The 14,810-nt window shown below is 31.4% G+C and overlaps 2 protein-coding genes across 2 annotated transcripts; both read left to right on the forward strand.

Moving 5' to 3' along the window:
- The first annotated feature begins 967 nt into the window (after positions 1-967).
- On the forward strand, positions 968-1,809 carry LOC130669656 (cuticle protein 8-like). The gene is made up of 2 exons (XM_057472671.1): positions 968-1,538; positions 1,631-1,809. Exons 1-2 carry the CDS (start codon positions 1,289-1,291, stop codon positions 1,771-1,773), a joined length of 393 nt encoding a protein of 130 aa, XP_057328654.1. The 5' UTR covers positions 968-1,288; the 3' UTR covers positions 1,774-1,809.
- Positions 1,810-9,087: 7,278 nt separating this feature from the next.
- Positions 9,088-14,357, forward strand: LOC130670590 (uncharacterized). The gene is made up of 11 exons (XM_057474003.1): positions 9,088-9,683; positions 9,751-10,157; positions 10,220-10,319; positions 10,387-10,488; positions 10,612-10,823; positions 12,651-12,984; positions 13,049-13,455; positions 13,520-13,619; positions 13,697-13,798; positions 14,057-14,215; positions 14,286-14,357. The coding sequence occupies exons 1-11, from the start codon at positions 9,393-9,395 to the stop codon at positions 14,355-14,357; spliced, it is 2,286 nt and encodes a 761-aa protein (XP_057329986.1). The 5' UTR covers positions 9,088-9,392.
- Positions 14,358-14,810: the final 453 nt, after the last annotated feature.

The raw sequence follows: 14,810 nt of genomic DNA on the forward strand, positions 1-14,810 counted from the left end.
GTCCACCGTCTAGAATCTTGTCTTGTCTTTGATATTTTTCTCTAGTCGGGAAACAGACTCGACTCGACCGGCACATCGTGAAATATTGCAATCCAAGGACACAAGGTTGCTAATCCGGGCAAACGTTATTACGCTGCATAATTTATTGCCGTAATCTTCGCTTCAGATACTTGTTTCCTCCAAGAGCGGCAATACGTGTATATAGACAAGCTCTACGTGTTTTTAACAGCTCGCTAAAACTTTTGTTTGTTTGTTTTCAATTCTCAAACTCTTATATAGCAATAAAGTCATTGTTCGTCCCTAGAGGATTTTGTAAAATCGTCTTATTCTCTGTCATCGCCCATACAGGAGCTGCCAGAGTTGAACAACGGGCCCCTACTTGGCCCAGCACTGGGGAACCTAGCTTTGGCACACCTATATTGGCCCAGGCTTGGGCCAGGACTGGGTAACTTAGCCTTGGCCATCCAATGGCAAGCCAGACTTGGGCCAAGACTGGGTAACCTAGCCTTGGCTATCCAATGGCAAGCCAGGCTTGGGCCAAGGTAGGATTACTCAAGTTTGGATACACCTATGGTTTATATAAGTAGATCATATAAATGTACCAGTTCAACGTAAGTAGGTTCGTCCAGTAGCTACCGTTCGGACCCAGTAATCAGAAGGACGGCAGTTCGCGCCCAGAGTCCAGCAGAATTTCCACCGAGTTTTTTTCACATCATTTACCTCCCTTAGATAATTAAAACCTTAATGATCATGAATTCTACGAGGTTAATAATAACAAATTTTTTTAAATTAAATTTATTCGTTTCCTGGAAGCCTGGGCCAGGTCTGGAAACCAAGCATGGGCCAGGTCTGGCAACCAGGCTTGGCCCGAGATTATCATTCCAGGCTTCTACCAAGACTGGGCAAAGACTGGCTTACAAGCCTGGCCCAAGGTTCTACAAAGTTGGGCCAAGTCTGGGCCAAGCCTGGGTCCGTGGTACTTTCCTCTCTGGGCGGTCACATTCATTTTGAAATTAAATAATTTCGTTACGTCTATGAGATAATTTGAAGAAAGTGAAACTTGTGTATTATACGTTTTTTTTAAAAACGTAACGAAAGTCAACAGATCATAAAATTTAACCAATACGCACTCAAGCGCGTACTTTTTTTACTTTGTTAAGCCATCGAGTTTAATTTTCAAAGAATCACGAGTATAAAAGCACGTTAGTTGATACAAAATCTTATAGTATCGATTTGGTCTCTCAGTGTTCTCGAGTTCCAGAGTCTAGCTAAATATTTAATTATAAATATGCCGTCCGGATTGACTGGAATATTAATTTTATCAGCGATTTGTGTCATCAGCGTCAGAGCAAATGGACACGCGCACTCGTTCCAACACTTCCATGGCCCAGTGATCGGTGACGATCAAGAAATAAACTGGGTTGACAAACACGGACATCATCATCATGACTATGTAGCGCATCCGCACTACGAATTCGCTTACGGAGTTAAGGATCAACATTCCAAGGACTTTCACGGGCAAAAAGAGCATAGAGATGGTCAGTATTTGCTCTGATTTTTGTTACTCATCCGATTTAAGGAAAAAGCTTTTCTGATTGATAAATTATGTTCTTTTCTGCTCTCAAAATAGGTAAAGAAGTGACTGGAGAGTACACCGTTCAGGAACCAGGTGGTAATTTCCGGACTGTCAAGTACCATGCAGACGATACCGGTTTTCATGCCGACGTTCATAATAGCAATGGAAATGATCACGGTGATGAACGTAGAAGATAAAAAACTGTTTTAATAAAAAAAAAAAAATGTTTTTAATCCAAGTTTAATAAATAATTACTTTTAATCCACTTATCTGTTTATACTTTTTTAATTATTTACATTCTGATATCATTGTTTATTTATTTCAATAGCTTACGCAGAAGTATTCTACCGTTGATAAAAAAATATGATGGATTATTTGCAGTGAGTGAATGAAAATTTAATTACTGCAGATGTGCGATATACAATATAATAAAAATATTTTTCAAAAAAGATAGGGATTTTAAAGTTTCACTTGAATACTCAGCTTTGGGAGGTAATTAAAAGTTTGCCCGAGTATAATTTTTTTTGTTTGTTATAAAAACCGATTGATTTAATTAACGAGTGAATGAACATCAATTAAGGATACTCAACAATTAGATGGGGAATTGTATTGTTGTACTATTGGTAAATATTATATATACGATATGACAATTGCCTTTGTCTTTACATACTGAGTGATGTCGACATTTAGCGTAATACTAGCTATGAAATGTCGGCACTTGTCAACAATAAGGCTTCGCTTTAGGATAAATAAACACTACTGATTACTTTCAGTTTCGTGTATCATGTGTCACTGTTTAAACAACTATTTCGTTCTACCAAAATTGAAAGCAAATAAATTCTCAGCTGAAATATTTCGAGAAAGGGTAAGGAAGCTTCCAAATTATCTTTCACTAATAATTACTGTCATTATTCTTATTTTCTGAAGTTTAAAACATTTTTAAAAAACTTTTTGTTTGTCAGTGGCAAAAAATTTGACCTAGGGGAGACCGGGGCAAGACGGCCCATCTGGGGCAAGAAGGCCCACCTCAAAAATTACCCAAAAATTTTTTTTTCTTGTTTTCTTTTGATTATCACAAATTTAGATTATTTACTCATTTTTAGCCCGATACGTGAAACTTGGGGCAAAATGAACCACTCAAAAATTCTAAAAGAAAATGTATTTCATAGTATTATAACCTAGTCATGATTAATTTAATAGAAATATCATTTTTTGGTTAATTATATGGATTTGGATTGAAATAGAGCATTTGAAAAAGTTAAAAAAACCAATAATCAATTTTCTACAGAAGTGAAAAAATGACTCGTATTATATCAAAAAAGGTTATTTCGAGTAATATTAAAATAAATACAGTTGTTAAAGAGAAAAATATAAACATTTGTTACGCGGGAAATTTTTTTACAATTAAAAAAAAAAAATTTTTTTTTTCATTTTTTTTCGGAGGGGGCCGTCTTGCCCCAAAAAAAAAAATTTTTTTTCAGGAGCTTCACCAAAATTTTGGTGAATTGAGTTCAAGTTGGACAAGAGTAAATCGACTTGATGGTTAAAAGCCACAAATAATAATAACCGGCTTAGGTGGGCCGTCTTGCCCCGGTCTCCCCTATTTAATTTGAATAATTAATAAAACATCATTTTGAGATAAAATCTTTTATTTAATCAGCTTTGAAAAAAATTTTAAATATCAAAATCAATCATATTCATAATCATAATATAATACAGATTGCCAATACGTCAGTCACTGTGACCTAAGTATTAAAAGTATAACAAGGGATTATGTATTTACAGTAATGAAAAAAATTCAAACTCATTTTAAATTTTATTGTTATTATTTGAAAAGTAATTTAACAAAAGTTTTGTATCTTTTTTTTTTTTTAAATTGTTTTAATACTTCGATCCAGATTCAGATATTACGTATTCGGTCTTCGTCTATAATACAATTTTATTAATTCATTTTTTTTTCTCTTCTCGAGAAGAAAAGATAAATAAATGGTAGCTAATATTCGAGTCGCTCTGCTTTGTTTGTCGATATTTATCCCGAGACGTGGAGTCGCATGAAAATTAGCTTCTTACCCTCTATATATATATATATATATATATATATATATTATATATATAAATATAGATAATATAGATCGTTATTGAAAAATAAATTACGAGAGATTTAATGCCGAGTATTAAATATTTAAAAAGGGAAATGTATATGTATTATTAATATATAATATATAATATGGAAGAGATAAATTTATTGAAAGCAGGATTAATATTCGAGAGTATAATATGTTAATCTCAGTTAAATTACTCGCCTTTGTTGGCAACAAAATTTAATCTAGTCCGTTTTATACTAAATCTATTGACCGGCAAGAACTTTATCGATTTTATGAATTATTATAATTTTGAATATTATTCTAAGCTCTGATACAGAGGTCATTGATTTGTAAGACAAATTATTATATGATTATACATCTATTTATATATTTATTTATTTATTTATTAAAATTTTTAGGCCCTGAAGCCTTAGGTCCCTAAGGGCCTTACAATAAATACAAAATGATAAATATATATAGAGAGGCGCAAAAATAAATTTCATAATAATAATAATAATAATAATAATAATAATAATAATAATAATAATAATAATAATAATAATAATAATAATAATAATAATAATAATAATAATAATAATAATAATAATAATAATAATAATAATAATAATAATAATAATAATAATAATAATAATAATAATAATAATAATAATAATAATAATAATATTGCCAATAACAAATAATTGTAAAAATTACAACAACGGCAATAATAAGTTACGTTGTCTCAAAGCAAGTTGATCAATTATAATTAGCTCTGTACAAATGACTATATATGTGCATACAAATGTATATATGTGAGTATGAATACGTTCCTCAGTAAATATTTTTGTTGTTAAAAAAAAAAAATACGAGCCGTTGGTTAAGGAAAGATTAAATTTGAAGCCTCGGCTTACTGTTTACTGGATTCACAATCAATTGGTTTCGGAATTTTCCTGTTATGAGTTTACTTTTTTTTTTTGGTACGAGTGTACTCAATGTGAGTGAGCGATATTGGCAGAGTTTTCGAGTGAGCTGGTGACCCCGCCGAGCAAGCGAGTCCTGCAGAGAATAAAGTGAGGATAATAGAGACAGAGGAGAAAATTTTCATCGAACGATTCAGATTCATAGTGTACGGTCTATGGGAATATTGAATAGATTTAGCTGTTCAAATAGATTTATATTCGATCAACACTTGAATATTCAATATACTTGTCAATAGTTATCTCTCTTTCAAACTGTACTTTTATTTCAATCTTAATATTGATAAAAAACATTATCATTCCTCGTTTAATATTTTTTATTTCCATTTTCTAACAAGGCTACGAAAAAGTATACGCGTTATAAATATTTCAAAAAATAATCAACTGATTTAAATAACTTATGTCACAATCAAAAGACTATTTTGTTGCCTAGACCAATCTGTTGCCTACTTTCCAATTCATTAACCAAAAAAAACCTGAGTTTAATTAAAAATATCTTGACTTTTTTTTTGGAAAGTGTCAATAAATTTCGATTCTTTTCTGTCAAAAAAATAATATCTTTACAAAATTTTTTCCATTCCAGTGAATTATATGCTATCACTTATCACGGAAAAATGATCCAAAAACTCAGTTTCAAATCACAAGGTTCCTTTGAATAAATAACAAAAAAAAAACATTGTTGTTATTTTTGGTATCCAACAAATAACTGGAATTCATTTATAACCGTCAAGAGCATCAAATTTTTCATCACCTATAGTTTATCGTAATATATCTGAAGATATAAAAATATTTCCCCTGGGTAAAAAATACGGTCGTCTCCGGAGATATTACTTGAAGCGAAGTAGATAGTTCTTAATGCCATTTTTCCTTTAAAATGGCTTATATTCAGTCAAAGTCTTGGAAAAAACACATAAATCGCAAAGCTATCGCTATCGAAAAATAACAAACAAATGCAAAGATAAAGTTATCTTTTAAAAATACCCGATTGTCTCAATGTGTCTCATTATCTTATCAATTAATTAATGAGATTTGGCTACCAATCGTGTGATTTCATATGTTTCTGTTTTTCAATATAAAGATAAGGAAACGTGTACTCGATAATAGGTATCGTTAACGCTCTGATCGAATCAGTCGACCGAATTTATCCAACAAAGCGTAATTCGCTCCACTAAAACGATGTTGCGAACGTTATTTTTCCTCTCGCTCGCTTCTTTTGTCTGCTCACAGAACATCGACGCTCAGGTAGCTATAAAGTTAACTAATTTAATAATAAAAATAATAACAGAGCTACTAAAAGCAATTAAACTTTTTATTAAATTTAATTTTAATAAAAATTAACAACAATTGTTTATAATTATATTTTATAATTTTGACAACTTTTGATTTTATGTATTTTGTAATTGTTTGTCAATGAAAGTTTTATTCAATTTACTGCTCAAATGCTCTTTAGAAAGTTTTAAATTATTTATTTTGTCAAAAGCATTTCTTTTTATCAATAAACTAGCAGAACTTTTTAATAATAGTTCTCAATTTTATCTGACCTCCAGGATTTATTTCAACATGTATTTATTATATATCAATATATTTTTATTTTGTTTTTCATTTGATTGCTGTATAGAAACCAAATACAATTGAGCCTACGGCTATTGAGATTGCTATAATACTCTCGGCTATTTTGGTCGGCAGCTCTACATCAATAATTGTTGTTTTGATACCCTCGATACTTTATTAGTAAGTCTTAGATCAATATAAATATTTATAGTTACCCAGGTAAAAAAATTTCAAGCAAGAAAAAAATAGTAAAATTTTTTCGCGCCCGAAAAGTAGTTGACAAAAGGCTCAGATCCCGAGTCGAAATTTAGAGCCTATATAGATCCCTCTAGCCCTAAATAGATCCGATTTAGAGCCCTGTAGTCCTGTAGCTCCGACTTTGAACCCAGAGGTCCTAACATTCACTAAAAGGTCCGATTTTGAGCCTTCAAGTCCGACAATATTAGTCTCGTAATAAATTTCGATTCATTATAATTGAATAATTTATGATGATTATTATTAATATTATTATTATTACAATAAACCAGGGCTTACAGGCCCTAAATCGGACCTAATTTTAATTTTCATCAGGTCCTAGATTGAGCCCGCAAGTGCCGAAAACGGAAATTTGCAGCACCTCAGGGACCAAAATCGGACCTAATTTAACATAGAAACAGACTCTATTTAGAGCCTCCAAGTCCGAAATAGGACCGACTTTAGAAGGCTCTAAATGGGCTCTAAATTTCGACTCGGGATAGTGAACACGGCTGAAATATAGGCCTAAAAATGCCTGGCTCAATTTTTCCGGCCAACTTTCGGCCTTTTCCAATAAAATTCTTCGATTTTGACGTGATTACGGCAAAATTTAGGTCTCTTGTAATAAAATTGTATGATTTCGGCGTAATTTCAGCTAGATTTAGCCTTTTCGGCGTATTTTCGACTAAATATTTTTACCTGGGTATTTAAGTCATTAAAAAAATTCACAATTGTTTATTACTATCATTACTGTATTGAACTGTCGTACAGTGGTTCTAATTTTAGTTTTCTTTGCTTATAATTTCTTTTTTCTCAAGAAGGGCTTGTACTTTTTTATCTTTCGCACTCGAGTGGACAAACGGAACATTCCTTTCTACACTCACTCAGTAGATAGAAGATTTTTCAGAACTTTTCTCCCAATTGACTGGAAATTTTCATTGAATTAAACTAAGAATTGCTAGATCATAGACATGAGTAGTGCATCATAAGAGTTTCGATTAGGAGAAAAACTTTGACAAAATCATCTGCAATCCCCTTTTAATTTTTAAATTCTACAGAATGTTTTCAAGTTTTCTAGACGAGAAAGTTTTTTTGAACAATTTTCAAATGTCCTGAAATGAAATTGATAAAAATATTCTTTTGATTTAAAGTGTCAATTTGGTTAGATAAGCAAACACAATAACATATTTGAATATCCTTAGCACTAATTATTACTTCGTAAATAGTCTGCAGCAAGTGTTTATGCTGAATAACTTGGTTAAGATCTTAGTAACTGTTCATCAAGTATTTCATTCGATTTACAATAGTTTCGTCTCAGTGAACAAATCATACTCATCAGTATAGTTCAATGTACACTTGCTTTAGAATTACTCTACTAGTACCAAATACAACAAAACAGTATAGCGTTATTCAATAGTTAGTCGATTTCGCTACTGATGCTTCTCGAAAATTATCCAACTTAAACAGTTGCTGTGAACTATTTTCCCAGGAGACAATTAAGCTCAAAAAATAAAATAAAACATGTTAATTAAACTACTATTGCGATTAACAATGACTTGTTTTTTATGATTATTTAGTAAGCGATTAAATAAAAAATTCGACGCAGCCAATAATCAAACAATAGGAAGTGAAGATTAATTAGCTATGGCCAATCATCGGAGCCGTGGAGCAATTAATAGGTCTTTGAAGTAAATCACGAATGTACGTGCAATACCGAGAAACAGAACGAACGTACAACTCTGCAACGGGAAACTCGGAAAATTAATGTCATCAAATCAGCGATAAATCATATTCGTATTCTGTCACCGTACTTATTATACATCATTTTAATTTATTGCCGTGATAATAAAATATTATTGATTAATTATTATTTATTGGCTACTATAATAAATGTATATATTATTATATTGTATATTCCTCAACAATTATTCAAACTTGAATGGAAAAGCAAATAATTAAATCATTTATTTTGATATTAAATTTCATTATCCACTCATGTGTAAAATGACTAATTTTTTTTTCACTTTTCCAGGTGTTAATTATTTATTTAGTAGGTCATATATCTGCAGGTATTCTTCTTATAATATTTTACCTCGAAATTTTATTTTTACCGATAGTAAGATTCTGTTTTATCAACAGATACATAAATAACGTACTGTCGGTAATTCATCATTTGTTGAATTTATCCATTGAAAAATTTATCATATCATGGTAGTATACCTTCACATGATAAATTATTTGCACCTGATAATTATACAATTTTTTTTTTTTTTTTTTTTTTTTTTTTTTTTTTTTTTCAAATTAAAAAAAAATAAAATTTTATTTTTTTACAGTTTGGTAAAATGGTACACGAAATAATGGCCATAAAAAAATAATTTTAAGATGATAGCAATAAATATGAATACAAATTCTAGAATCAAATGATAGAAAAAAAATTGAAAAAAAAATTTGTTCGTCTATTTATATAAAAAAAAGTCCAGGTTAATGAACTTCTTAAACCGTCTAGGGTCTTCTTTGTATACAATTATAGATAATAATATAGTCTACGAAAAAAATTTCATAAAGATCCCTTACATTCACAGCTCATAGCAATTAAATGATACTTTATTAATACAAAAGTGAATTATTATTTCATGGAACATATCATCGCCGTATGTACAGCGTCAATTAAAAATGAACATTCAAGTTCTGACATACAATTTTCTCTTGAAAATAAAAAAAAAATCACATCTGAAATACTGAATAGATCATTTGTGAAAAATTCAAATATTTTGGAGGGTAAAAAAAAATTTTCTAATCATTTGACGGCAAAGAAAAATTTTTTTCGATAATTTTATTTTGAAAAATGCAGTAGCTGCATATACCTGTTATTAATAACTCCATCTAGGTAAATTATATGTTTGAAAGGTGAATAGCAAATGTATTTCCCCTTCGGAGCCAAGACACTCGAAGGGAAACCGTCTTAACAAAATGTTTAAAATTAATCCAGAATTCGCGATCGCGTATACAAAGTTAACAGTGACGCTGGTTTGCTCCTGGCCGCCGGGAAAGAACTCGAGCAGACGAGATGTCTTATTATTTAAGATAAAATGGTGGATTTCATGGCTGCTGGGAATTTTCCTAGTGATACCTTTGATTTATGCGGCATACATTGATCGAAGAAACGTACTAGAGTTCACGAAATCTCTTTGTCTCGCGGTATCCTGCGGCCAGTGTGCGGTGAAAATGTTTTTCTGCAAGCTGCAGCATCATCGAATCAAGGTAAAATAAATGAATTTTTTAATGAAATTCGATAGTTTTGAGTGAAAAATTAAATTTTCTTTGGTAGTTTTTGCTCGATGAAATGGAGGAGTACGTAAAAGTAGCTGAGCCTTTCGAAAAAGAAATATTTTTGGGTTACATCAAAAACTGCGGACTAGTTCACGTAACTTTGAATGTTTGTTCGCTGGTAGCAAGTGTTGGAGTGATTTTGGGACCTCTCGTTCTGCCTCAGAGACTCCCAACTGAGGCCAAGTACCCGTTCTCCGTCGAAAATCATCCGAATTATGAAATAATCTACATCCATCAAGCCTTTGCGGGAATCCTCTGCTCCTCAATCGGCTCAATAGACTGCCAAATTGCTATGCTGCTTTGGTTTTCGATCGCTCGGTTAGAGCTTTTGAGCCTGGAAATGAAAAATATAACAAATGTTTATCAGTTTTACAATTGTGTTCGCAAGCACCAATTTTTGTTGTGGTATTTGGGATATTTGTGATGTCTAATTTATATTTTTAGAATTATAAGGCTATTAATTGCAGGTTTGTCGACGAAATAATAAAAGCTGGCCGGTATTTAATCGCTACAACAGTAATTATGACAACTTTTGCTGTTATTTTGGGAGGCGTCCATATTGTTGGGGTAAAATATTTATCGTCGATTCAAATAATTGGTTATTTTATTTATCATTGGAAAAAATTTATAGTAGAATGAACCGATGCTTGTTAAATTACAATTTGTAATTATTGTCGGAGGGTTTTCTATGTTACTCTACGTCACTGCGTGGCCATCGGAAATCCTTACAAGAATGGTAAGTAATGCAGACAGTGACTTTATCCTCGAAAAATATCGATATCCTCAGATTGGGAAGTAGAAAATTAAACATGAAAATATCAATGAAAAGGAGGAGAAATAAAAATGTAAATTTTTTTAGTGCCAAAACATTGGCTGGACCATCTACAACTCTGAGTGGATCAGAAATTCAAAAGAACTAAACAAAGGCATTGAATTTGTCATACAGAGATCTAACAAACCCGCCGTAATTTATATTTCAGGAATTTTTCCAGCGATTTCATTGAACTACTATGCGACATTTTTATCAAAAACTTTTTCTTACTTCACAACTCTTCGTATCATATTATCCAAGTTGGAATAGATTTTTCATGATACCAGCATCGAAAATTCAAGTTTCAGTGTCTCTACAGCCAGTCAAAACAAGCTAATTTCAAGCCGATGCTGCAAACAACTGCCAGCGAATTCGTAATTCAAAAATACCTTCATACAAAGGGCAGAAACATGCGTGTTTCTTCACTTGGGAAAAAACACAATTGTTTCTGCCCAGTGTCAGTTATATTTAATGTTAATTTGCAGCCTTATTACTCTCATTTGTTTACTTGTCACTTCAGTTTACTTATTTAATTTTTTAAGTGACAGTTTTAATTAACCAAATAAAATTAATAAAATATGAGTGAAAATAATAGTCTCGTCTTGTTTACTATTTCGCGTGCCAAATGCCAAAAGGGCGTATTACAGCAGTTAGAGAGGGTTCCATGCCAAAAGGGCGTATAAAAAAATTTTTTTTGTCATTCTTTTTAGAATCGCTCGAAACGTAAAGATCTGCAGAAAAAAAATTTTTGACGCACTATCGCCAAAAGGGCGTATATCTTTAGATCTTTGTATCTTTGTATCTAAAGATATACGCCCTTTTGGCTTTGGAAATTTTTTTTTTATTTTTAGGCTTAGAACATGTTTACAAAACGATTGGCACCAAAAACAAAAAAATTATACGCCCTTTTGGTTCTTCAAAGCCAAAAGGGCGTATAACTTTTATACGCCCTTTTGGCATTTGGCACGCGATTTAATAAGTGACTGTAAATCACATATTTCTCATTCTCTAACAGTTCTCCGCATCATCAGCTGTTAATGAACTTGTTTCTTACTGGCTGCCGACACTGAATCTTGAAGTTACGATGCAGGTAATCATGAAATATATAGTGTGTGATTCAGGAAAAAATTCACCCTAGTCTGAAATCGTCTTGTTTCATCCCTTGTCACACAATATACTATTTATGTACATTGTTAATATCAAAATAATTAAAGTAACTTGATTTTGATATCGAATAACAACCGAACAATTGTTATTTATAAAAAAATAATATGTTATTAGTTACTATAGATACTCAACACAACTTAATAATAAAAAAGATCATTCAATTTTGCTAATTTCTTATTGATTTATTATTAATATAATTATAGTAATGATCAAAGACGAAGTACAACAAACAAAAGTTGAAAATCTTTTGTGCTGATTATGTTGGCCAATTTTAGCTCAGAGTCAACACTTGAAAATTTTAAACCAAAACTTGGGTCTAGACGTAAAGAAAATTTAGTCCTTTAGCTGTGCTGAAATACTTTCATTACAATTTCTGATGCATATTCTTGTAATTTTTATATTTTATTAACAATATATTTAAAAATTAAATTTTAAATACAGTATTATGGTCAGTATAAGTATTAGATTTTTCACAAATATAAATTGTCGGCAATGAATAATAGTATACGTAGATTTAATTTTGTAGAAACAAATGTGTAAATTTAAAAATAGTTTGTTACACAAAACAAAGAAAAATTAAAACCTTTTCTTCCTTCACTACATTTAATTCTAGGAATAGATTCACCCTCGCTGGTGAAAAAAACTTATTAAAAATTAATGAAGAGTAGTCTAGGTTTTCTTTATTATCGAGGCTCCGGCAGCATTTAATTTCATATTTCTGATAATTATATAGCTTTGCCTTCGGAGAAAACAACCGGGAAAAATACATACATTACACTCAACACTATAGATAATTATATGTTACAAACAATGAAGAATATAACAAAGGGGTTTTTATTTAAACCAATCTCCCCTTTTCTCCCCAACGACTCACCACCCGGGTAAAGAAATCGCCGTCAGTTCTATCCGTGCAACTGAAGAAGCAACTTCTTGACTAAGAGTTATAGATCTATCAGAACAATGAAGTTGACAGCAAGTCCGGAAGCTGCCTTGCAATTTACCAAAATGAACGTTTACTTAGTGAGTTCGTGGCCTCTGCCGAAATCTGTCAGCAAAAGTAGTAAAATTTGGTTCAATGTTCGTTGGTGGACTGCATTTATTTCATTACTACTGTTATTTTTACCTTTAACTAATGGTGTTTATGTGTTTCGTAACGATTTGTTGATAATGGTGAAAGCTGCTTGTCAAAGTAGTGCTTCAGGCCAAGCCCTTTTGAAATTGATTATTTGTCGATTGCAATCAAACCGTTTTCAAGTAAAGCATCTCAAGTATTTAGCACACAAGATTTATTTAATTAAATAAATATTTTCTGATTTAGCTCTTGCACGACGAAATGGAAAACTTTATGAAAAATGCCGACGGACTTGAAAAAAAATATCTAAATAAATATATTGAAAAAAGTGGATTTTTCCATGTCTTCGTGAGTGTCAGTATGTGGGCAGTCTGCCTGGCATTCATAATAGAGCCTATTTTACTGTCACATCCCTACCCAACGGACACCGCGTATCCATTTGTCGTGAAAAGTCAAGTATTGCGTACAATATTGTACTTGCAACAGATAATGGCCCTTTTTTTTGTCGCAGCGGCTTTGACAATTGATTTTCAGGTGGCAACCTTGCTATGGTTCACTTGTGTAAGATTTGAAGTATTGAGTCATTACTTTAGGGAGGTTTCAAACGAAACAGAGTTGGTGACGTGCATCAAGAAGCATCAGAAAATACTATGGTAACTTTTTAAAGTTAATAATCATTATGATAAGTTGTGTAGATTCTTGAAAATAAATCGGTAGGTATGCTAATGAAGTTAAATATGCAGTAAGGTATATAGCACTCACCACGATAGCAACTACTACTATTGGAGTTATTTGTGGCTGTTTTACGTTAATAAGTGTGAGTAATTAAATGGAAAGACAAAAAAAAAAATAATAAAACGATCGTAGACTGCACTAATGGATGATTATGTACAGCATCAACCAATATCCGTCAAGCTACGGATTGCCAACATTGTTGGAAATGCGACATCTGAACTTTTTATTTATGCCTGGCCCGCTGATAATCTCATTCAAGTAGTCAGTAATTTTATCTTTTAGCTCTATATTTTTTTCCACCATATGGGTCATTCTTTTTCAATTAAAAATAGTACACAGAAAAAAAGGATTTCTTATTACAGGAAATACTTTCTCTCGCGAAAAAACTTTTTCTTACGAGCTATCAGAAGCAAAATTTCGGTGATCAATATGGTAGGAAAATTCTGCCAAAACTATTTGGCGGAAATGATGATTAAATATAATCAATTATTGACATCATTTCAAAATTGCTTACTTCAGAGTCAAGAAATCGGGTGGAGTGCTTATAATAGTAAATGGATAAAAGGTTCTGTTAACATGATAAAAACTACAATGAGCGTAATTTGTCGATCACAATCACCAATTACAATATCAATATACGGATTGATGCCTAGTCTCTGTTTACAATATTATACATCAGTACGCACGTTAATTTCTTTTTTATATACAGTTCAGTAAAGTGCACTAAATAATTGTATTCTTGTTTCAGTTTTTGTCGACGACCTTTTCATACTTCACGACTCTCAGAGCGGTTTATGCTGCTGAAGATACGGTGGATTGAAAATAACAAATTTTTAAATTTAGATTGATTAGTAACAATTGTTAGTTAAATAAATAAATTATATATATTTCAAAGTTACCAAAAACAAATATAATAAAAAATAATGATTTCATTTTTTTACGACTCAAACTTTCAAGTCACAAAAAAGCAATCAGTATCGTAGTAAGTCTATTGTTTTTGAACTGCACATATATACTTCCACCTATACACATAATCGACATAAAAAGTACTTACATTCACTTTTATTGGAGAAAATGTGTAAATTTAAAAATAGTTTGTTACACAAAACAAAGAAAAATTAAAACCTTTTCTTCCTTTACTACATTTATTTCTAGGAATAGACTCACCCTCGCTGGTGAAAAAAACTTATTAAAAATTAATGAAGAGTAGTCTAGGTTTTCTTTATTATCGAGGCTCCGTCAGCTTTTAATTTCATATTTCTGATAATTATAT

The sequence above is a fragment of the Microplitis mediator genome, chromosome 6 (genome assembly GCF_029852145.1).
Source record: "Microplitis mediator isolate UGA2020A chromosome 6, iyMicMedi2.1, whole genome shotgun sequence".
NCBI lineage: Eukaryota > Metazoa > Arthropoda > Insecta > Hymenoptera > Braconidae > Microplitis > Microplitis mediator.